The 23,677-nt window shown below is 44.8% G+C and overlaps 1 protein-coding gene across 7 annotated transcripts in view; it reads left to right on the top strand.

Moving 5' to 3' along the window:
* LOC115172815 (kinesin-like protein KIF13B) overlaps nucleotides 1-23,677 on the top strand; it is a 74,315-nt gene that overhangs the window by 15,713 nt on the left and 34,925 nt on the right. For all 7 annotated transcript variants that reach the window (XM_029730594.1, XM_029730593.1, XM_029730590.1 and 4 more), the window contains 5 exons: nucleotides 123-216; nucleotides 20,679-20,691; nucleotides 22,305-22,365; nucleotides 22,949-23,041; nucleotides 23,183-23,363. In XM_029730594.1, coding sequence (XP_029586454.1) covers nucleotides 123-216; nucleotides 20,679-20,691; nucleotides 22,305-22,365; nucleotides 22,949-23,041; nucleotides 23,183-23,363 — 442 coding nt within the window. The remainder of the gene's footprint in view (nucleotides 1-122; nucleotides 217-20,678; nucleotides 20,692-22,304; nucleotides 22,366-22,948; nucleotides 23,042-23,182; nucleotides 23,364-23,677) is intronic.

The following is a 23,677-nucleotide window of genomic DNA, read 5'->3' as shown; positions in this document are numbered from 1 at the left end:
GGTTATTCTCCTTTCTAGTCACATGATGATGTGCCTGCATGATGAAGTACCTACCGTGCAACTGGAGGTTGTTCTGAATGTTTGTATAGTACTCTGAACCTTTTCCCTTCTCTCCCTCACAGAAAAGGACCTGAACACAAAATGTATTGTGGATATGGAAGGCAACCAGACCATCCTGCATCCAGGCGGAGGAAACCTGGGCAAAGGAGACTCCAGGTTGGTGTGTGTATGTGTGTATGTGTGTATGTGTGTATGTGTGTGTGTGTGTGTGTGTGTGTGTGCGCACGTGCCCGCCCACCCACCCATGGGACTCATTTTTCTCCGGCTGACCGTGCTTCTACACCTGCATTGCTTGCTGTTTGGGGTTTTAGGCTGGGTTTCTGTACAGCACTTTGACATATCAGGTGATGTAAAAAGGTCTATATAAATACATTTGATTTAATTTTCAGTTGTTGAGAGTGGGAGTCCAGTGATTTGGAGAGTGTCACATGACTGTTTGCGTGTCGACAGTCTGTCTGTATCACCTGCTGAGTGCACAATGATTTGGGTCAGGAAGATGGGTTGAGCAGGTCTATGTGTGAGAGCTTGTGTGTGTGTCACTCGATGGCCCATTCCTCTCTCTCCCAGGCTGCCTGCTGCTCTTCTCCTCATTCTGCCTGTGTTGGGGCATAACTCTCCTCCGGCTGACTTCTTCTCTGTTTCTCAACCCTTCCGTTGCCCCGACAATGTGGGGGGAGGTCACACAGGGGTCAATACCAGGCGACCACGGGACCCCCTTTTACTTTTAGAGAAGCTAGGGAGCGAGGGACATAAAATAAAAAAAGGGAAGAGAGAGCGAAAGAAGAAGCACACGTTTGCTTTAGCATCTGTCGGCCATAAAGATCCTCTACTGGCTTTTATGGGGTTAAACAAGGGATGCGCTATCATTTCTCTCTTTCTCTTCCTTCTTTTCTTTCTGCCTCTTTCTTTCCATCTGGGAGACAATGGGGCGAGAGGTGGTGGGTGGGGGGTGACGAACAGGTTTCAAACTTGGAAAAAGACTGAGCCGGCTGCTCCCCATCACACTCCAGACACTTAAACGGTGGAGCTGGGTTCATGTTGTGGGACCTGCTGCTGAGACTCATCCTGGGATGGAGAGATGAATGCTAAAGAGAGGCCCTCCTCACTCACTCCTATAGAGCCTCTACTGACTCTCATGGCACCAGATGCCTTCCTATGGCCCCAGTTCACACGACTGTCTGCAGTATACACAGCTCAGTGTTGCGCCCAGTTTCTTTGGTTTATTTAAGACCGAGGCACCTCTCCCACTCCCATAGGCTTTCATTGCCATAGGGCCCCAGATGCCTCCTATGGCCCAAGTTCACATGACTGCAGTATGAGTGGATCTGTGTCTGTGGTGGTGGAGGGGGGGTCCCACTCCCCATGAGCAGACAGCGCTTCCACTGGAGTTCTCTGTCAGACAACGTAGGCCTAACCCAATCTGTATCCCTCCACACCCCTGTCCTTTTTCCTGCTCCCAGCATGTGGAGGGTGGGACGTTGTTGCCTGTCTAACTGATCTGTCTCCATTGTGACTAGTGGAACATTGAACTTTCAATGTTTTGTCTCTGCTCCAGTGTCTTAATGGTGTTTTTCTCCCCTGTAGCAATAGTTACAAACAGGGATAGCCCTCTCTGTTAATCAATGAAATGTATTTATAAATCCCTTCTTACATCAGCTGATATCTCAAAGTGCTGTACAGAAAGCCAGCCTAAAACCCCAAATGGCAAGCAATGCAGATGTAGAAGCACTGTGGCTAGGAAAAACTCCCTAGAAAGGCAGGAACCTAGGAATAAACCTAGAGGATCCAGGCTCTGAGGGGTGGCCAGTCCTCTTCTGACTGTGCTGGATGGAGATTAAGAGTACATGGCCATTAAGGCCAGACTGTTCTTCAAGATGTTCATAGATGACCAGCAGGGTCAAATAATAATAACAGTGGTTGTAGAGGGAGCAACAGGTCAGCACCTCAGGAGTAAATGTCAGTTGGCTTTTCATAGCTGAGCATTCAGAGGTCGAGACAGCAGGTGCGGTAGAGAGAGGGGCATCTGGGACAAGGTAGCACGTCCGGTGAACAGGCCAGGGTTCCATAGCCGCAGGCAGAACAGTTGAAACTGGAGCAGCTTCTGTGTTGCCTGATCTGGTGTATTGTGATTCATGGGTGGAAAATGATCATGATAATTTAGGTAATATGTAGGTAGGGGTAAAGTGACTATGTATAGATAATTGTAAAAAAAGGGGGAGGATCAATGCAAATAATCCAGGTAGCCATTTGATTAGCTGTTCAGCAGTTTTATGGCTTAGAGGTAGAAGCTGTTAAGAAGCCTTTTGGACCTAGACCTGGCGCTCCGGTATCGATTGCTGTGTGGTAGTAGACAGAACAGTCTATGACTTGGAGGACTGGAATCTTTGGCAATTTTTAGGGCCTTCCTCTGACACCGCCTGGTATAGAGGTCCTGGATGGCAGGAAGCTTGGCCCCAGTGACGTACTGGGCCATACGCACTACCCTCTGTAGCGCCTTGCCGAGCAGTTGCCATACCAGCCGGTGATGCAACCAGTCAGGATGCTCTTGACGGTGCAGCTGTATCATAGACCATGATAGTTTGTTGCAGCTTGAAGCTCACAACCTGCTCCACTACAGCCCCGTTGATGAGGATGGGGGTGTGCTCGACCTTTGAGGGTACTATGGTGTTGAACACTGAGCTGTAGTCAATGAACAGCATTCTCACATAGGTGTTCCTTTTGTTCAGGTGGGAAAGGGCAGTGTTGAGTGCAATCGAGATTGCATCATCTGTGGATCTGTTGGGACGGTATGCAAATTGGAGTGGTCACCAGTTTGCATCCCTGTATTTAGGTCAATAGTACACTAAGAGCACAGGGGAGGGTGTCCCCTACCCCATCCTCCCTAACCCTTACCTGTAATAGGCTGTAGCCCAGGCTGAACCTTGTCCCTCTCCATACTCACTCTCCCCATGCCTTCCGCAACCATGGCATGCACAGTCACAGGAGAGGGGAGTGAGCGGGCAGCGTGCATCCACGCGGAAACTTATTTTTTTAAGTGACTGCGATCGTAACAGAGAGATCCAGAGAACGAGGGAGGACAGGCTGGCGGGCGGCACTCAGTCTCCTGACTGCCTCCCTCTCTCCTCTCATTGGCCGGTGGGCCGTGTCGCGTGATGTGTAACTGGGTTATGGGGTGCGGGACGGGGCCCCTCACAGCCCTCTGGAGTCTGAAATCCCCCCCCCCCCCCCCAACCCAGTGCTGCATCCCGGCCCCTGACTCGCTGTGACAGCTGTCAGTGTGGCGACCGTCAACCTCTGAGTGGGTTATGGCTGGGGGGCGGGAGGGTTCTCCTCTTCTTTACGGTCAAACTGGGCAAGAAAGACATCCAGTAACAAGGCATTGGCGAGGGTTGGTTAGATTGAGCTGTGTTGTTGGCGAGGGTTGGTTAGATTGAGTTGTGCTGTTGGCGAGGGTTGGTTAGATTGAGCTGTGCTGTCGGCGAGGGTTGGTTAGATTGAGCTGTGCTGTCGGCGAGGGTTGGTTAGATTGAGCTGTGCTGTCGGCGAGGGTTGGTTAGATTGAGCTGTGCTGTCGGCGAGGGTTGGTTAGATTGAGCTGTGCTGTCGGCGAGGGTTGGTTAGATTGAGCTGTGCTGTCGGCGAGGGTTGGTTAGATTGAGCTGTGCTGTCGGCGAGGGTTGGTTAGATTGAGCTGTGCTGTTGGCGAGGGTTGGTTAGATTGAGCTGTGCTGTCTGCGAGGGTTGGTTAGATTGAGCTGTGCTGTCGGCGAGGGTTGGTTAGACTGAGCTGTGCTGTGGGGCTGCAGGGTTTATACTGACTCACTGGACTATACAGTGTTCACTAAGTTCTTGGGAAGAAATTGGGGGAAATTATGGGCTGGGGGGTTTTCTCTCTCTGTGTGTGTGTGTGTGTGTGTGTGTGTGTGTGTGTGTGTGTGTGTGTGTGTGTGTGTGTGTGTGTGTGTGTGTGTGTGTGTGTGTGTGTGTGTGTGTGTGCGCGAGACACGGCCCCTGGTCTGGGAGAGATGAGTATGATGGGAAAAGCCAGAGATAAAAGGAAGGGGGGCGGTGGAAGGATAGAAGAGACAGAGGCATTGTGATGGAAGGATAGAAGAGACAGAGGCATCGTGGTGGAAGGATAGAAGAGACAGAGGCATCGTGGTGGAAGGATAGAAGAGACAGGCATCGTGGTGGAAGGATAGAAGAGACAGAGGCATCGTGGTGGAAGGATAGAAGAGACAGGCATCGTGGTGGAAGGATAGAAGAGACAGAGGCATCGTGGTGGAAGGATAGAAGAGACAGAGGCATCGTGATGGAAGGATAGAAGAGACAGGCATCGTGATGGAAGGATAGAAGAGACAGGCATCGTGATGGAAGGATAGAAGAGACAGGCATCGTGATGGAAGGATAGAAGAGACAGGCATTGTGATGGAAGGATAGAAGAGACAGAGGCATCGTGGTGGAAGGATAGAAGAGACAGAGGCATCGTGATGGAAGGATAGAAGAGACAGGCATCGTGATGGAAGGATAGAAGAGACAGAGGCATTGTGATGGAAGGATAGAAGAGACAGAGGCATTGTGATGGAAGGATAGAAGAGACAGAGGCATCGTGGTGGAAGGATAGAAGAGACAGAGGCATCGTGATGGAAGGATAGAAGAGACAGGCATCGTGATGGAAGGATAGAAGAGACAGGCATCGTGATGGAAGGATAGAAGAGACAGGCATCGTGATGGAAGGATAGAAGAGACAGGCATTGTGATGGAAGGATAGAAGAGACAGAGGCATCGTGGTGGAAGGATAGAAGAGACAGAGGCATCGTGGTGGAAGGATAGAAGAGACAGAGGCATCGTGGTGGAAGGATAGAAGAGACATGTTCAAAGCCTCTATGGGCCTAGTCCTAACTAGAGGGTAAATCACACGGCCTATCTACTCTCTGTATTGGAGAATGGCACAAAAGTTTGACTTACTGGGGTGATATGCTATGTAGGCCAATATGTCCGTTCTATGTAGCCTACTGTCAGTTGGAGCTATTAGGGAAATAGGCTATGTAGGCTTATGTCAGTTCTATGTAGCTTAGTGTCAGTGAAATGACATAGGGCAATTCCACTATAACGGAGTGATGTTGATACTCAGATGTTTCACTTTCAAATGTATGTAAAACAAAAACCAATGATTGCGAAGTTAAACAAAACATACAACTTATTGGAATTGTCCCGTGTCAGATACCTGCCAGAGTTTTGGATGTTTTTAAAGAGCTGAAGAAGTGCAGCTGAGGCATTTTCAAAGAATGTGCATGGATAAAGGGAAACAGGTGTGTGTCTGTCTAAGTTGGGCATATCACAAAGTGAAATGTATTAGTTGGTGAAATATTTGTTTCGATTGTCTGTCAACAATCTCTTTGTCGTTTGCGTCAAGTGTATGTTTGTTTTTTCGTGTGTGCGCGCGTGCAACACTTCTAGCGTGTGCCTCTGAGTGTATGGGTTTTTCCTTGTTGTGTGTGTGTGTGTGTGTCTCGTCTATGCCTTCAGGTTGTTTTGCCTGTAGTGCGCATCTTATGAGTCTGATTCCGTCCTGTCTGGTTTGACAGGTATCATGGAGGGATGAGTGAAATGGAGGACAAGAAAGGGCTAGAGGCTGATGTTATGTGGGAGGAGAGGATGACCAGGGGAGAGAGGAGTGGGCTGAGTGTACAAAACATTAAGAACTATGCTCTTTCCTTGACAGACTAAGTGAAAGCTATGATCCCTTCTTGATGTCACTTGTTCCATCCACTTCAATCAGTGTAGATGAAGGGGAGGAGACAGGTTAAATAATGTTTTTATTTTATTTTTAAGCCTTGAGACAATTGAGACATGGATTGTGTGCCATTCAGAGGGTGAATGGGCAAGACAACAGATGTGTCTTTGAACGGGGTATGGTTTGTGTCAAGAACCACAACGCTGCTGGGTTTTTCACGCGCAACAGTTTCCCATGTATATCAAGAATGGTTCACCACCCAAAGGACATCCAGCCATCTTGACACAACTGTGGGAAGCATTGGAGTCAACATGGGCCAGCATCCCTGTGGAAGGCTTTCGACACCTTGTAGAGTCCATGCCCCAACGAATTGAGTCTGTTCTTGGGGGGGTGTTCTAATAGTTTTTTCCAGCCAGAGTATTGAGCCTGCAAGTGCAATGTGTTTTATTGTTATTGTCACATACACCAAGATAGGTGCAGTGAAATGTGTTTTACAGGGGCAGACACAGTGAGGGAAAAAAGTATTTGATCCCCTGCTGATTTTGTACGTTTGCCCACTGACAAAGAAATGATCAATCAGTCTATAATTTTAATGGTAGGTTTATTTGAACAGTGAGAGACAGAATAACAACAAAAAATTCCAGAAAAACGCATGTCAAAAATGTTATAAAATGATTTGCATTTTAATGAGGGAAATAAGTATTTGACCCCCCTGCAAAACATGACTTAGTACTTGGTGGCAAAACCCTTGTTGGCAATCAGAGGTCAGACATTTCTTGTAGTTGGCCACCAGGTTTGCACACATCTTAGGAGGGATTTTGTCCCACTCCTCTTTTCAGATCTTCTCCAAGTCATTAAGGTTTCGAGGCTGATGTTTGGCAACTTGAACATTCAGCTCCCTCCACAGATTTTCTATGGGATTAAGGTCTGGAGACTGGCTAGGCCACTCCAGGACCTTAATGTGCTTCTTCTTGAGCCACCCTTTGTTGCCTTGGCCGTGTGTTTTGGGTCATTGTCATGCTGGAATACCCATCCACGACCCATTTTCAATGCCCTGGCTGAGGGAAGGAGGTTCTCACCCAAGATTTGACGGTACTTGGCCCCGTCCATCGTCCCTTTGATGCGGTGAAGTTGTCCTGTCCCCTTAGCAGAAAAACACCCCCAAAGCATAATGTTTCCACCTCCATGTTTGACGGTGGGGATGGTGTTCTTGGGGTCATAGGCAGCATTCCTCTTCCTCCAAACACGGCGAGTTGAGTTGATGCCAAAGAGCTCCATTTTGGTCTCATCTGACCACAACACTTTCACCCAGTTGTCCTCTGAATCATTCAGATGTTCATTGGCAAACTTCAGACGGGCATGTATATGTGCTTTCTTGAGCAGGGGGACCTTGCGGGTGCTGCAGGATTTCAGTCCTTCAAGGCGTAGTGTGTTACCAATTGTTTTCTTGGTGACTATGGTCCCAGCTGCCTTGAGATCATTGACAAGATCCTCCCGTGTAGTTCTGAGCTGATTCCTCACCGTTCTCATGATCATTGCAACTCCACGAGGTGAGATCTTGCATGGAGCCCCAGGCCGAGGGAGACTGACAGCTCTTTTGTGTTTCTTCCATTTGGGAATAATCACACCAACTGTTGTCACCTTCTCACCAAGCTGCTTGGCGATGGTCTTGTAGCCCATTCCAGCCTTGTGTAGGTCTACAATCTTGTCCCTGACATCCTTGGAGAGCTCTTTGGTCTTGGCCATGGTGGAGAGTTTGGAATCTGATTGATTGCTTCTGTGGACAGGTGTCTTTTTATACAGGTAACAAGCTGAGATTAGGAGCACTCCCTTTAAGAGTGTGCTCCTAGTCTCAGCTCGTTACCTGTATAAAAGACACCTGCGAGCCAGAAATCTTTCTGATTGAGAGGGGGTCAAATACTTATTTCCCCCATTTTTAAAATGCAAATCAATTTCTAACATTTTTGACATGCGTTTTTCTGGATTTTTTTGTTATTCTGTCTCTCACTGTTTAAATAAACCTACCATTAAAATTATAGACTGATAATTTCTTTGTCAGTGGGCAAACAACATACAAAATCAGCATGGGATCAAATACTTTTTATCCCTCACTGTAGTAGTACGGCGCACTGGAGTGAATTAGGATGAACTGCCTTGCTCAAGGGCACGTAGACTGATTTTTCACGTCGGTTCGTGTATTCGATCCAGCAACCTTTCGGTCACTGGCCCAACACTCTAAATGCAAGGGAAGAAATGGAGTAGAAAAAGAGGTAGAGGGCAGAAGGAGGGAGACAAAGCACTTGTGAATGAGAATGATGATTTGATGCTGCGGAACACTAGAGCTAGCAGAAACTGTACATGTCATGTTAGTTCCCACTAGAACTAGCCTATGCTAGATTGGGTTTGGCTGCAGTTGATCAGAGCCCTTCAGATATACTGCATTTAATCTCATAAGCCTAATGAAGAAATTACATATTTTTGACAGCCACCCCCAAAAAATGTTGAGGTGGTAGTGCAGCCCTTTTGGATTGGATTAGGTGTGTGAGAAATTCATGACTCTTCCGATGGTTTAGATGGACAGATGTGGTAACAGGACTATCACCACCTAGAGGGTTACATTCCACTCCCATCTCTTCCTCTTCCTCCCATCTCTTCCTCCCCTAGGCTGTCTCGGTGGTATGTAGCCAGGCCTATGTAAGCTGTGCGTGCTTGTGTGGGTGAGTGTGCACTAGAGGTCGACCGATTTAGGATTTTTCAACGCCGATACCGATTATTGGAGGACCCAAAAACCCGCTACCGATTAATCGGCCTATTTATTTATTTATTTGTAATAATGACAATTACAACAATACTGAATGAACATTTATTTTAACTTAAAATAATACATCAATAAAGTCAATTTAGCCTCAAATAAATAATGAAACATGTTCAATTTGGTTTAAATAATGCAAAAACAAAGTGTTGGAGAAGAAAGTAAAAGTGCAATATGTGCCATGTAAGAAAGTTAACGTATAAGTTCCTTGCTCAGAACATGAGAACATATGAAAGCTGGTGGTTCCTTTTAACATGAGTCTTCAATATTCCCAGGTAAGAAGTTTTAGGTTGTAGTTATTATAGGAATTATAGGACTGTTTCTCTCTATACGATTTGTATTTCATATACCTTTGACTATTGGATGTTCTTATAGGCACTTTAGTATTGCCAGTGTAACAGTATAGCTTCCGTCCCTCTCCTCGCCCCTACCTGGGCTCGAACCAGGAACATATCGACAACAGCCACCCTCGACGCAGCGTTACCCATGCAGAGCAAGGGGAACAACTACTCCAAGTCTCAGAGCAAGTGACGTTTGAAACGCTATTAGCACGCACCCCGCTAACTAGCTAGCCATTTCACATTGGTTACACCAGCCTAATCTCGGGAGTTGATAGGCTTGAAGTCATAAACAGCGCAATGCTTGAAGCATTGCGAAGAGCTGCTGGCAAAACGCACGAAAGTGCTGTTTGAATTAATGCTTACGAGCCTGCTGGTGCCTACCATCGCTCAGTCAGACTGCTCTATCAAATCATAGACTTAATTATAACATAATAACACACACAAATACGAGCCTTAGGTCATTAATATGGTGGAATGCGGAAACTATCATCTCGAAAACAAAACATTTAATACGGAACCGTTCCGTATTTTATCTAACGGGTGGCATCCATAAGTCTAAATATTCCTGTTACATTGCACAACCTTCAATGTTATGTCATAATTAAGTAAAATTCTGGCAAATTCGTTCGCCACGAGCCAGGCGGCCCACATTGTTGCATATACCCTGACTCTGCGTGCAATGAACGCAAGAGAAGTGACACAATTTCACCTGGTTAATATTGCCTGCTAACCTGGATTTCTTTTAGCTAAATATGCAGGTTTAATAATATATACTTCTGTGTATTGATTTTAAGAAAGGCATTGATGTTTATGGTTAGGTACAGTCGTGCAACGATTGTGCTTTTTTCGCAAATGCACTTTTGTTAACCTCTCTAGGGTAGGGGGAAGTATTTGCACGGCCGGATAAAAAACGTACCCGATTTAATCTGGTTATTACTACTGCCCAGAAACTAGAATATGCATATAATTATTGGCTTTGGATAGAAAACACCCTAACGTTTCTAAAACTGTTTGAATGGTGTCTGTGAGTATAACAGAACTCGTATGGCAGGCAAAAACCTGAGAATATTCCTTACAGGAAGTGCCCTCTCTGACCATTTCTTGGGCTTCTACGCTCTCTTTATTGAAAACTGAGGATCTCTGCTGTAACGTGACACTTCCTACGGCTCCCATAGGCTCTCAGAAGGCGGCAAAACGGTGAATGATGCCTTTGGAGCCCCTGGCTGAAAAACAGTAGCGCATTTGGATAGTGGTCGATCAGAGAACAATGAGACTGGGGCGCGTGCACGAGGCGACACCATGTTTTTATTTTTTCGTCTTTGAACGAAAAGAGGGTTTCCCGGTCGGAATATTATCGATTTTTTTACTAGAAAAATCGCATATAAATATTGATTTTAAACAGCGGTTGACATGCTTCGAAGTACGGTAATGGAATATTTAGAATTTTTTTGTCATGAAACGCGTCGGGCCCTTCGTCACCCTTCGGATAGTGTCTTGAACGCACGAACAAAACAGAGGATATTTGAACATAACTATGGATTATTTTGAACCAAACCAACATTTGTTATTGAAGTAGAAGTCCTGGGAGTGCATTCTGACAAAGAACAGCAAAGGTAATCCAATTTTTATTATAGTAAATCTGAGTTTGGTGAGGGCCAAACTTGGTGGGGTTCAAAATAGCTAGCCCGTGATGGCGAGCTATCTACTCAAAATATTGCAAAAAAATGCTTTTGCCGAAAAGCTATTTTAAAATCGGACATAGCGATTGCATAAAGGAGTTCTGTATCTATAATTCTTAAAATAATTGTTATGTTTTTTGTGAACGTTTATCGTGAGTAATTTAGTAAATTCAACGGAAGTTTGCGGTGGATATGCTAGTTCTGAACGTCACATGCTAATGTAAAAAGCTGGTTTTTGATATAAATATGAACTTGATTGAACAAACATGCATGTATTGTATAACATAATGTCCTAGGAGTGTCATCTGATGAAGATCATCAAAGGTTAGTGCTGCATTTAGCTGTGGTTTGGTTTATGTGACATTATATGCTAGCTTGAAAAATGGGTGTCTGATTATTTCTGGCTGGATCATCTATTGTCCGGAATGATGGTAAACAAAGCAGCACGTCACAGGAGAGTGGAGAGGATTCCCCCTGCCTCCATTAGTCAATGCTTGTCTTCACTGGGACCACTCCAGGGTTTGGGTTAATTGGGGCATGAACTGAACTTAACAGCCTGGCCAATAAACTCCCAAAGTACCAAATAATCTAAGTGAGGTCTGAGGCACAGCCCACTAGATAGAGGGAAGTTGTCTGGCTAGAGGACACTAGATTTAACTCTACAGGCTGGGAATGGCAGGTTCTGTTCTGACTCCACAATCCTCTGTTTTTAGTGTTGAGTTTGATTGACTGTCCAATTTGTAAGCCACTTTCCTTCAGGAATCTTCTAGGAAAGGATCTGGGAAGTTAGTCGTTTGCTTACATCTCGCCTACCTGGTTGTCCCCGCTCTGCCAATGGGAGTGAACAAACAGTCACACAATATTGCACTGGTACACACACACACACACAGTCTGATTGTCTGGATAACTATTTACAATGAGTTTCCAGCCTGTATCAGACAACCTTTTTCCCCCAGCCCACATATCATGATTCATAAGGCCCACATGTTTTATGGGTGCAGTCGGCGTGCCTGGCGGGCATGCTTCTAAGCTGTCTTTTACTCTCACTACCCAGACAGGTTGAGACAGCAGACCGGTCTGCTGATGCTGTAACAGCATGCTGTAGCCAGGCCCCAGTGGGGAATAGGAATACCAGGGGATGAGGAGAGCAAGCTGTGGGGCGAGGTTGGTGGGAAGAGGACTGGGAAGCAGCTGCCAATTACTACCACTCCCCTACCGACCATCCTTCCTTCACCCACACCTTCCCTCCCTCCCTGGCTGTCAGAGAGCTAAGCCTGGGGTATCTCACTGTCCGTGGCAGGACTTGTCAGCTTAGCATCTGCATCCTCTGACCACTTTTTTATTGATCTAGTCACTGGTGCTTCCTGCTTTAGTTTTTGCTTGTAAGCAGGAATCAGGAGGATAGAATTATGGTCTGATTTGCCAAATGGAAGGTGAGGGAGAGCTTTGTATGCATCTCTGTGTGTGGAGTAAAGGTGGTCCAGGTTTTTTACCCACTGGTTGCACATTTTAACATATTGATTATAAATTTGGTAAAACAGATTTGAAGTTTCCCTGCATTAAAGTTCCCTGCTACTAGGCGCGCCGCCTATAGGTGAGCGTTTCCTTGTTTGCTTATGGCGGAATACAGCTCATTCAATGCTGTCTTAGTGCCAACCTCTGACTGGGGTGCTATGTAAACAGCTATGAAAAATACAGATAGTGTGATCTACAGCTTATCATGAGATGCAATAGCTCAAGACTTCATTAGATATCGTGCACCAGGTCTTACTTACAAAAATACATAGTCCGCCGCCCCTTGTCTTACCAGACGCCGCTGTTCTATCCTGCCGGTACAGCGTATAACCAGCCAGCTGTATGTTGATAGTGTTGTCGTTCAGCCATGACTCTGTGAAGCATAAGATATTGCAGTTTTGAATGTCTCATTGGTAGTTTAATCTTGCGCATAGGTCATCGATTTTATTCTTCGAAGATTGCACATTTGCTAGCAGAATGGAAGGAAGTGGGGGTTTATTTGATCGCCTACGAATTCTCAAAACTCAGCCTGCCCTCTGGCCCCTTTATTCTCCGTCGCCTCTTCACGCAAATCACGGGGATCTGGGCCTGTTCCCGAGAAAGCAGTATATCGTTCACTTCGGTCTCGTCAGACTCGTTAAAGGAAAAAAAGGATTCTGCCAGTCCATGGTGAGTAATCGCAGTCCTGATGTCCAGAAGTTATTTTCGGCCATAAGAGATGGCAGCGGCAACATTATGTACGCAAATAAACAAACAAAAAACACAATCGGTTGGGGACAAGTAAAACGTCTGCTGCCTTCTCCGGCGTCATTTTTGTGGTCAGCCCTAGGGTTTTCAAATCAAGTCTCTGCATAGAATCCATCTGACAGTAGTAGTCATTTAATGTTTCCCCTACTTAACCATCCATATAGCTGTGGTGGTCCACCTTGCTGACTGGCCATGTGTCTCTGGCCATGTGTCTCTGGCCATGTGTCTCTGGCCATGTAATGGTGTTGTGATAGGGTCTGATAATAACAGTGCCATGGACTAGAGGAGCAGTCAGTGATAGGACAAGGGCAAAGTAACTGTTGCTACATTGTTTTGGAAGGGAGTTGGCTGGGGTGTGTGTGAGAACATGTAGCAATCTGCTCGCTCTCTCTCTCTCTCTCTCACTCATTCACACCCTTCCTTCTGATTCAGCAGTCGGCAACGTAGGCCTGAGGTCGCAGGCAGGGCTGTAAAAAGTGAGTACATGTTTAATCAGCCAATAATCCTTTATAGGCCTTGGGCTAGTCTATTACAGCTACCGCCACACCCCTAGCATCAAACAACTGTCTCTGTGAGATGAGTTCTTATCTCCTATTGAGAATGGCCTATGTGCCAGACAGATTTTATCCAACATGCAAGCTAAACTATTGTATCCTCTGCCAATTGCCTGCTACAATGAGTGTGTCCGCATATCGTCCGATAGCTGCACTGGGCTTGAACCTGAGCGCTGATTTGGCTATGCTGGTTCCAGTCACTAATGCCTGATTGGCTATGCTGGTTCCAGTCATTAAAGCCTGATTTGGCTATGCTGGTTCCAGTCATTAAAGCCTGATTGGCTATGCTGGTTCCAGTCATTAAAGCCTGATTGGCTATGCTGGTTCCAGTCATTAAAGCCTGATTGGCTATGCTGGTTCCAGTCATTAAAGCCTGATTGGCTATGCTGGTTCCAGTCACTAAAGCCTGATTTGGGTATGCTGGTTCCAGTCACTAATGCCTGATTTGGGTATGCTGGTTCCAGTCACTAATGCCTGATTTGGGTATGCTGGTTCCAGTCACTAAAGCCTGATTGGCTATGCTGGTTCTAGTCACTAATGCCTGATTTGGGTATGCCCACCACCCGGCTCTGTCTGCCTCTGGGCCGGAGACATGGAGGCCTGGTCCGCACCCACTGACGTGCTAGCTAATACACAGCCCATGTTTATTGTGGTCATTGTGAATGTCTGTAGTATGATGTGCAGAAAGCAGACATAACATCTATTATTCCACTTCTGTACTAATGGATAGTCAGTATGTGGGGCCTTTAAAGAACACACAAAATGTCTGAAAGTGTGTGTAAATGCGTGTCTCTTCTACAATGCATCCCCAGCATTTTTGTGAATGCATTGTAGAAACTGAGTGTCTCCTTGTCTCTCCCACTGCCTGTGAGTTAGTGTGTTAGTGTATAATATTACTGTTGGTCATTGGGTTCATTCAGTGCTGTGCAAAGCTTCTTCCCAGCCATGGGGTAGATAAGGGAGTACTCAGGCATTTTACTAGGGGTGTAAGATTCACTGATACACCGGTCCCTGATTTTTGTTTAAGATGCAGTGGATTCGGAAGGATTCAGCCCCCTTGACTTTTTACACATTTTGTTACAGCCTTTTTCTAAAATGGTTAAATTCTAAATTCTCATCAATCTACACGCAATACCCCATAATGACAAAGCAAAAACAGGTTTTTATAAATGTTTGGGAACTTATACAAATAAAATGTTAATATCACATTTACATAAGTATTCAGACTCTGCCTCAGTACTTTGTTGAAGCACCTTTGGCAGTGATTACAGCCTCAAGTCTTCTTGGGTATGACGCTACAAGCTTGGCACACCTTTATTTGGCAAGTTTCTCCCTTTCTCTGCAGGTCCTCTCAAGCTCTGTCAGGTTTGGCACACCACACATAGCTGCACAGCTATTTAAAAAAATATATATTTATTTTTTTACCCCTTTTTTCTCCCCAATTTTGTGGTATCAAATTGGTAGTAGTTACAGTCTTGTCTCATCGCTGCAACTCCCGTACGGACTCGGGAGAGGCAAAGGTCGCGAGCCATGCGTCCTCCGAAACACAACCCAACCAAGCCGTACTGCTTCTTGACACAATGCCCATCCAACCCGGAAGCCAGCCGCACCTATGTGTCAGAGGAAACACCGTACACCTGGAGACCTGGTCAGCATGCACTGTGCCCGGCCCGACACAGGAGTCGCTAGTGCACGATTAGACAAGGATATCCCTGCCGGCCAAACCCTCCCTAACCCGGACGACGCTGGACCAATTGTGCGCCGCCCCATGGGCCTCCCGGTCGCGGCCGGCTGCGACAGAGCCTGGGCTCGAAACCAGAATCTCTGGTGGCACAGCTAGCACTGTTATGCAGTGCCTTAGACCACTGCGCCACCCGGGAGGCCATGCACAGCTGTTTTCAGTTCCCTCCAGAGATGTTCGATTGGGTTCAAGCCCGGGCTCTGGCTGGGCCACTCAAGGACATTGGGACTTGTCCCGAAGCCACTACTGCGTTGTCTTCGCTGTGTTTTAAGGTTTGTAGTCCTGTTGGAAGGTGAACCTTTGACCCAGTCTGAGGTCCTGAGTGCTCTGGTGCAGGTTTTCATCAAGGATCTCTCTGTAGTTTGCTCTGTTCAATCTTGGTTTCATCAGACCGATTTTATCTTATTTCTCATGGTCTGAGAGTCCTTTAGGTTTCTTTTGGCAAACTCCAAGCGGCCTGTCATGTGCCTTTTACTGAGGAGTGGCTTCCGTCTGGCCACTCTACCGTAAAGGCCTGATTGGTGGAGTGCTGCAGAGATGGTTGTCCTTCTGGAAGGTTCTCCCATCTCCACAGAGGAACTCTGGAGCTTTATCACCTGACCAAGGCCCTTCTCCCCTGTGTGCTCAGTTTGGAAGAGGAAGAGTCTTGGTGGTTCCAAACTTACTCCATTTAAGAATGATGGAGGCCACTGTGTTCTTGGGGACCTTCAATGCTGCAGAAATGTTTTGGTACCCTTCCCCAGATCTGTGCCTCGATACAATCCTGTCTCTGAGCTCTACGGACAATTCCTTTGGCCTCATGGTTTTTACTCTGACATGCACTGTCAACTATGGGACCCTATATAGACAGGTGTGCCTTTCCAATCAATTGAATTTACCACAGGTGGACTCCAATCAAGTTGTAGAAACATCTTAATGATGATCAATGGAAACAGGATGCATTTGAGCTCAATTTTGAGTCTCATAGCAAAGTGTCTGAATACTTATGTAAATAAGTTATTTTTATTTTAAATAAATACATTTTCGCTTTGTTATTGTGGTTAGATTGAGGGGGGAAAAACAACTGAATACATTTTAGAGTAAGGCTGTAACGTAACAATGTGCAAAAAGGGAAGGGGGTCTGAATACATTCCAAGTGCATCAGACATCAAACCGATCCAAATGTAACATGCGTCGGTCAGAAAATCTAAAAATCTAATATTACGAATTGCCGGTTCCCAAATTAGTTTAGCTCATATTACATTCTTTTTACCTTCCGAATGACCTCCTCTTTTATGACACGATGCGTCCTCTCCTTCATTGTTAAACTGCATATAACTGTGTTGACTGTGATTGATATAAGTCATTTAGCATGCAGAACAAACCCAGGCAATATCAGTAGCCTTGTCAAAGTGCGCTGTGTCCAGCTTCGCACACTGATCATCAGCAGGAAGAGGACTGTTCCTGATCTTGCACACCTGCGCGGCAACTTCAGCATTCAAATGCTAAAATGTTTTATGTGATATTAGGCTGTATTAGTTTATTGACAACCTATGTTACGTGCTAGGTTATGATCTATGTGCTGTTGGAAACATTTTTTTTTTTTTTACTGGAATAAAAGTAAGCTACTGGAGAGAACTCTCATCTGGCTATACCTGCTAAGCGGAGCTTAACCAAATATTTTATTGTTCAGGTTCACCATCAGCAGTAGTTTTGATTTAATCAGTGTATCTGGTCGTTTTTAGATATACTGGATAAAGTTGATAATTTCATAACGAGGACAGCAATCACTTTTGCGAGGCACACTGCATGGCCGTAGCGAGAGATCACTCCGTAAAAACTTCCAAACAGTCAAAACAATTTGATTTTGAGATGGCACAAAATTGTGCTATATATTCATTGGTTATTTCATAGCTAATTGGTAAACTATTGACTCATTAATGGCTCAAACACTTAATCTGTTAATATGACAAGTTAATTAGTGGGTGGTGGTTTGCCCTGACTCATTTGGTAGTGGGGTGGTAGATTCCTAGTCTCCCTTATTGCTCAGCTCAGGTGCCTACATAGTACATACACCATAGACATACATCATTTATACGCATGCACGCGCACACACACACACAGAGAAGTCCGCTCGGACAGATCCAGCTCAGAGAGGCCCAGCTCATTAGCTCCATCAGCAGCAGATTTTAATGCAGAATGGAAATTGAATGTGTTTATGCAACAAATAATAGTGCATCAAAAGGGAATCGTGTCAATTTATTCTCTAATAAACCGAATCGTTTCAAACTAAAACATATCCTTCCTGTATTGGATCGGAGCCCATGTATCTAAATACAGTTGAAGTCAGAAGTTTACGTACACCTTAGCCAAATACATTAACTCAGTTTTTCACAATTCCTGACATTTAATCCTAGTAAAAATGCCCTGTTTTAGGTCAGTTAGTGTTACGAACCGGCTCAGGGTTCGCAACAAAAGGGAGACAACGTGGAGACAAGGTGTATCAAAAATATATATTTATTAAATAAAGCAACTAAGAAGGTAACAATGGCATGTGTAATCAGTAATCAGTAGTGTAAGTGAGTGTGTTGCATACTTGAATGTAATAATGCAGAGTGTTGAAAGGTGCTAAAGCAAATAACCAAAAAAACCACAAAACTACACAACCAAAATCAACAAGGTGTCTGTGTGGAGAGAGTCTCCCCCATGACTGTGGAAGAGGTCCATTTATCCTGGGAAACACCCGAGCCCAGGTGTTTCCCATTTATCTGACGACCCTTCCAACTCCGCCCATCGGCCTCCTAATAAAGAAACAAGAACAAAGGGAGAATACGGCAGACAGAGTGGGAGGGTCGTCACAGTTAGGAACACCACTTTATTTTAAGAATGTGAAATGTCAGAATAATAGTAGAAAGAATGATTTATTTCAGCTTTTATTTCTTTCATCACATTCCCAGTGGGTCAGAAGTTTACATACACTCAATTAGTATTTGGTAGCATTGCCTTTAAATTGTTTAACTTGGGTCAAACGTTTTGGGTAGCCTTCCACAAGCTTCCCACAATAAGTTGGGTGAAATTTTGTCCCATTCCTCCTGACAGAGCTGGTGTAACTGAGTCAGGTTTGTAGGCCTCCTTGCTCGCACACACTTTTTCAGTTCTGCCCACAAATGTTCTATAGGTTTGAGTTCAGGGCTTTGTGATGGCCACTCAATACCTTGACTTTGTTGTCCTTAGGCCATTTTGCCACATACTTTGGAAGTATGCTTGGGGTCATTGTCCATTTGGAAGACCCAAATGGACAATGTCTTGAGATGTTGCTTCAATATATCCACATAATTTCCCATCCTCATGATGCTATCTATTTTGTGAAGTGCACTAGTCCCTCTTGCAGCAAAGCACCCCCACAACATGATGTTGCCACCCCTGTGCTTCACGGTTGGGATGGTGTTCTTCGGCTTGCAAGCCTCCTCCTTTTTCCTCCAAACATAACGATGGTCATTATGGCCAAACAGTTCTATTTTTGTTTCATCAGACCAGAGGACATTTCTCCAAAAAGTACGATCATTGTCCCCATGTGCAGTTGCAAACTGTAGTCTGGCTTTGTTTATGGCGGTTTTGGAGCAGTGGCTTCTTCCTTGCTGAGCGGCCTTTCAGGTTATGTCGATATAGGACTCGTTTTACTGTGGATATAGTTACTTTTGTACCTGTTTCCTCCAGCATCTTCACAAGGTCCTTTGCTGCTGTTCTGGGATTTATTTGCACTTTTTGCACCAAAGTATGTTCATCTCTAGGAGACAGAACGCGTCTCCTTCCTGAGCGGTATGACGGCTGTGGTCCCATGGTGTTTATACTTGGTACTGTTGTTTGTACAGATGAACATGGTACCTTCAGGCGTTTGTAAATTGTTCCCAAGAATGTACCAGACTTGTGGAGGTCTACACTTTTTTCTGAGGTCTTGGCTGATTTCTTTTGATTTTCCAATGATGTCAAGCAAAGAGACACAGAGTTTGAAGGTAGGCCTTGAAATACATCCACAGGTACATCTCCAATTGACTCAAATTATGTCAATTAGCCTATCAGAACCTTCTAAAGCCATGACATCATTTTCTGGAAACTTCTGACCCACTGGAATTGTGATACAGTGAATTATAAGTGAAATAATCTGTCTGTAAACAATTGTTGGAAAAAGTGTATTTAAACGTCCAACTTCCAACAATACGTATAGCATCGTCTTGAAAGGGAAAGATACAAATCCTTTATTTATTTGGCTGCTCTGTTCGACTCTCCCTCTGTCATTCTGTGAGTTTGTCTTTTACTCTCTTCCTCATTCCCCCCCATCATAATTACACCAACAATCACCAAAAAGCAGATGACTTGAAGCAAACTGAAACTAACATTGAAAAACAACCTAGCGTGTAAACAAATAATGTAACTAGACAAGAAACACGATGACAAAGTCACACTTTAGTAGCCAAATGCTCTGTGTGACCACCTGCAAATGTGGCTGGTGAAATAGACATTCTTACCCACCAATGACGACAAAATGTACCCGCATTTGGCATGCGTTAATATCCCACCCTGGTTGAGTAACATTGAAACATTGTCGTAAACAAGGGTTTATCATCTCCAGACCTTGGCACCCACAGGACTGAACATTTTAGAGAGCGAGAGAAAGAGTGTCAGACTGAGAGAAATGGAGAGAAAGAGAGCAGGAAGTTTGAGTGGAAGCAAGCCTACATTCTTATGAATAGGCATCTTGATTCAAGTTAGCTCTATTGCCTGTGCTGCATCCTGTTTGTTGGGAGATGTGATTTTTTTTTTTACATGTTTTGTTTTTTTGTTCCTCATTTATCAGGAATGGCGGATTTGCAGACCTCTGACAGAATGAATACTGTGTATTTTCTGATCTGTAGGCCTGTCATTGAGACAGGCCTGTAGTCTTTTCTTCCCTTGTTATTAAGTGCCGATCACATGATTGATAATAGGATGTAATCTCTTTCACCAGTCTGATAGACCATATTGTGCTCATAAACTGTGTAGCCTACTTCAAGTAAAATGGTTATTGACAGACAGGCTAACAACCTTGTGGTCTTTGGTTATTATTGATGGATATTAATCTGTCATTCACCAGTGTGTATCCATGACACAGTGACAGACTTTTTTACTATTTTTACCAGTCTTAGAAAATCCTGTTAGTGTGATTGTCTCTCTGGGTGTACACTACAGTACATCAAAATGTCCTGGTGTGTATTCACTAGGAACCAGACAGAAGCAAACAGAACTAAACAGGGAGGGACCCACCTGAATTTGACCAATAGAAACTCTTGGTTTTGTTGCAAAGAGTTTTCCTGTTTGCAAACGTTTGCTACGGTGTGCACCAATGATATCACCACTGGTGTTGGTTTACACCACTGGTGTTTGTTTACATTGGTGTCTGAGATATGATCCTTCTCTCTCTCTCTCTACCCATGTAACCATCCTTTGACCTCTAACGCCTGTGTGAATTTCCTCAGGAGTCAGACCAAGGTAAGCCCTGTCCAGTACATTATTACTGATTTGTGTTAATGCTTGGTTGTCAATGCTGATAATGGTCTCTGTGTTGACACACTAGCTACTTTGTGAAGCTGTGATTATATAGCAATCATTGTACTTGTACAGTCGTGGCCAAAAGTTTTGAGAATGACACAAATATACATTTTCACAAAGTTTGCTGCTTCAGTGTCTTTAGATATTTTTGTCAATGTTACTATGGAATACTGAAGTATAATTACACGCATTTCAATAGTGTCAGGCTTTTATTGACAATTACATGAAATTGATGCAAAGAGTCCATTTGCAGTGTTGACCCTTCTTTTTCAAGACCTCTGCAATCTGCCCTGGCATGCTGTCAATTAACTTCTGGGCCACATCCTGACTGATTCTTGCATAATCAATGCTTGGAGTTTGTCAGAATTTGTGGGTTTTTGTTTGTCCACCCGCCTCTTGAGGATTGACCACAAGTTCTCAATGGGATTAAGGTCTGGAGAGTTTCCTGGCCATGGACCCAAAATATCAATGTTTTGTTCCCCGAGCCACTTAGTTATCACTTTTGCCTTATGGCAAAGTGCTTCATCATGCTGGAAAAGGCATTGTTCGTCACAAAACTGTTCCTGGATGGTTGGGAGAAGTTGCTCTCAGAGGATGTGTTGGTACCATTCTTTATTCATGGCTGTGTTCTTAGGCAAAATTGTGAGTGAGCCCACTCCCTTGGCTGAGAAGCAACCCCACACATGAATGGTCTCAGGATGCTTTACTGTTGGCATGACACAGGACTGATGGTAGCACTCACCTTGTCTTCTCCGGACAAGCTTTTTTTCGGATGCCCCAAACAATCAGAACAGGGATTCATCAGAGAAAATGACTTTACCCCAATCCTCAGCTGTCCAATCCCTGTACGTTTTGCAGAATATCAGTCTGTCCCTGATGTTTTTCCTCTTACTGGCAGCAATATCCTTGCCTGTGAAGCCCTTTTTGTGTAAAGCAATGATGACGGCAGGTGTTTCCTTGCAGGTAACCATGATTGACAGAGGAAGAACAATGATTCCAAGCACCACCCTCCTTTTGAAGCTTCCAGTCTGTTATTCGAACTCAATCAGCATGACAGAGTGATCTCCAGCCTTGTCCTCGTTAACACACCTGTGTTAACGAGAGACTCACTGACATGATGTCAGCTGGTCCTTTTGTGGCAGGACTGAAATGCAGTGGAAATGTTTTTTGGGGGATTCAGTTAATTTGCATGGCAAAGAGGGACTTTGCAATTCATCTGATCACTCTTCATACATTCTGGAGTATATGCAAATTGCCATCATACAAACTGAGGCAGCAGACTTTGTGAAAATTAATAATTGTGTCATTCTCAATTTTTGGCCACGACTGTATATTGACATGTTCAAAAACTGTTAGGCTAATTTGTATGCCATGTTTATCACTGCCTGTGCTCAACAAGAACCACCCAACGGGGAAAAACTGTTAGAAATAACGTCATAACAATGTCATTTCAACTGATCATTTCAAAGTGTTTTGCCTGCTGGATTACAGTTGTTATAAATGTGTTGTAAACTATTTAGTTTCATTGTGTCCTCGGTCTCTCGTCCCCTCAGACCTTCGCCTATGACTACTGTTTCTGGTCCATGGACGAGTCGGAAAAGGACAAGTTTGCGGGTCAGTTTTTGTTTCCACATTCAGTTGCCAAACGTTATCGAACGTTGCAGGTAGAAATGCCACAAATAGTCGACACTATTCCTTGTTCTACATGACGGCCTACAGAGGCCTATTTGTTCTATGTAACATATTTCTATCTCAGTGTTCCCTTAACAGTGCGTCCTGTTGAATGCACCCCAGCTATAGGTCTGTCCAGGTGGTTTTCAGGTATTCAGGTTTCAGGTTTAAGGATCCCACCTGAATTTTCTTTGATGTTTACTTGCTTGGATGGATCTCTAGGTGTTTGGCTTAATTTAAATGTCAAATATTCCTGTCAGACCTGCTAGTCATCCACCTCTTTGTGCTGTAGGCCAAAACCCAACTAGGGCCTATTGTACCTATGCTGTTTCTTACACTGTTCATGTATACAGTCTGAAGGTCCTATATGAATTAACACTTGTTACACATGCATAACGGGTCCATTATCTTGTAATTGTGTTAGTGTGCTCCAGATGATTTCTAAATCACCCCGAAGGGGATCAGTCAAGTCACATTGTAGGGTTTTATATTGTATTGTGTAATGTTGCCTGGTGGTTGTCTCCAGGTCAGGACGTGGTGTTCCAGTGCCTTGGGGAGAGTCTTTTGCACAACGCCTTCCAGGGCTACAACGCCTGCATCTTCGCCTACGGACAGACAGGCATGTTATGACACTACTAACTGGCCTCATATTGTTGGAATGGAACGGAGTTTTACAGTTTCAAGTTTAAAACAGGTTGAAGTTCATTGGTTGTCTCCTAACGGCTGCTCTCATCCATTGGCTGCGTGTGTGTCCCTCCAGGTTCAGGAAAGTCGTACACCATGATGGGTTCTGTGGACTCTCCAGGTCTGATCCCACGGCTCTGCAGCTCTCTGTTTGACCGCACCCTGCAGGAGCAGAGGGAGGGGGAAGGCTTCACCATAGAGGTGTCCTACATGGAGATATACAACGAGAAGGTCCGCGACCTCCTCGACCCCAAAGGGTACGTATGACCCTGAATATTGACCTTTAACCACTTCTTGGACTCTTGTTTTGTTTGAGTTATTTGTTGGAATATGCAACAATTTGTCAGTGGCCCCATTTTAAAATAGTTTAACATGCCTCCTCTCTTCCTTGAAGTCTAGTCACTGATCTAACGCAATTAGATTGGTATAAGCAGTGGTTCAATGACATCGCTTTCGCCTATCAGTGATTACAGTCTGAGGAAGCAAGTACATCATTTCCAAACATGTTTCAGAACTGGGCCTCAGTGCTTTCGCACACGCTTGCCTGTTCAGAGGTCCTATGGCACCCCGC

The sequence above is a fragment of the Salmo trutta genome, chromosome 33, assembly GCF_901001165.1.
Source record: "Salmo trutta chromosome 33, fSalTru1.1, whole genome shotgun sequence".
Taxonomy (NCBI): domain Eukaryota; kingdom Metazoa; phylum Chordata; class Actinopteri; order Salmoniformes; family Salmonidae; genus Salmo; species Salmo trutta.
This window is presented reverse-complemented; position numbering and strand designations above follow the sequence as displayed.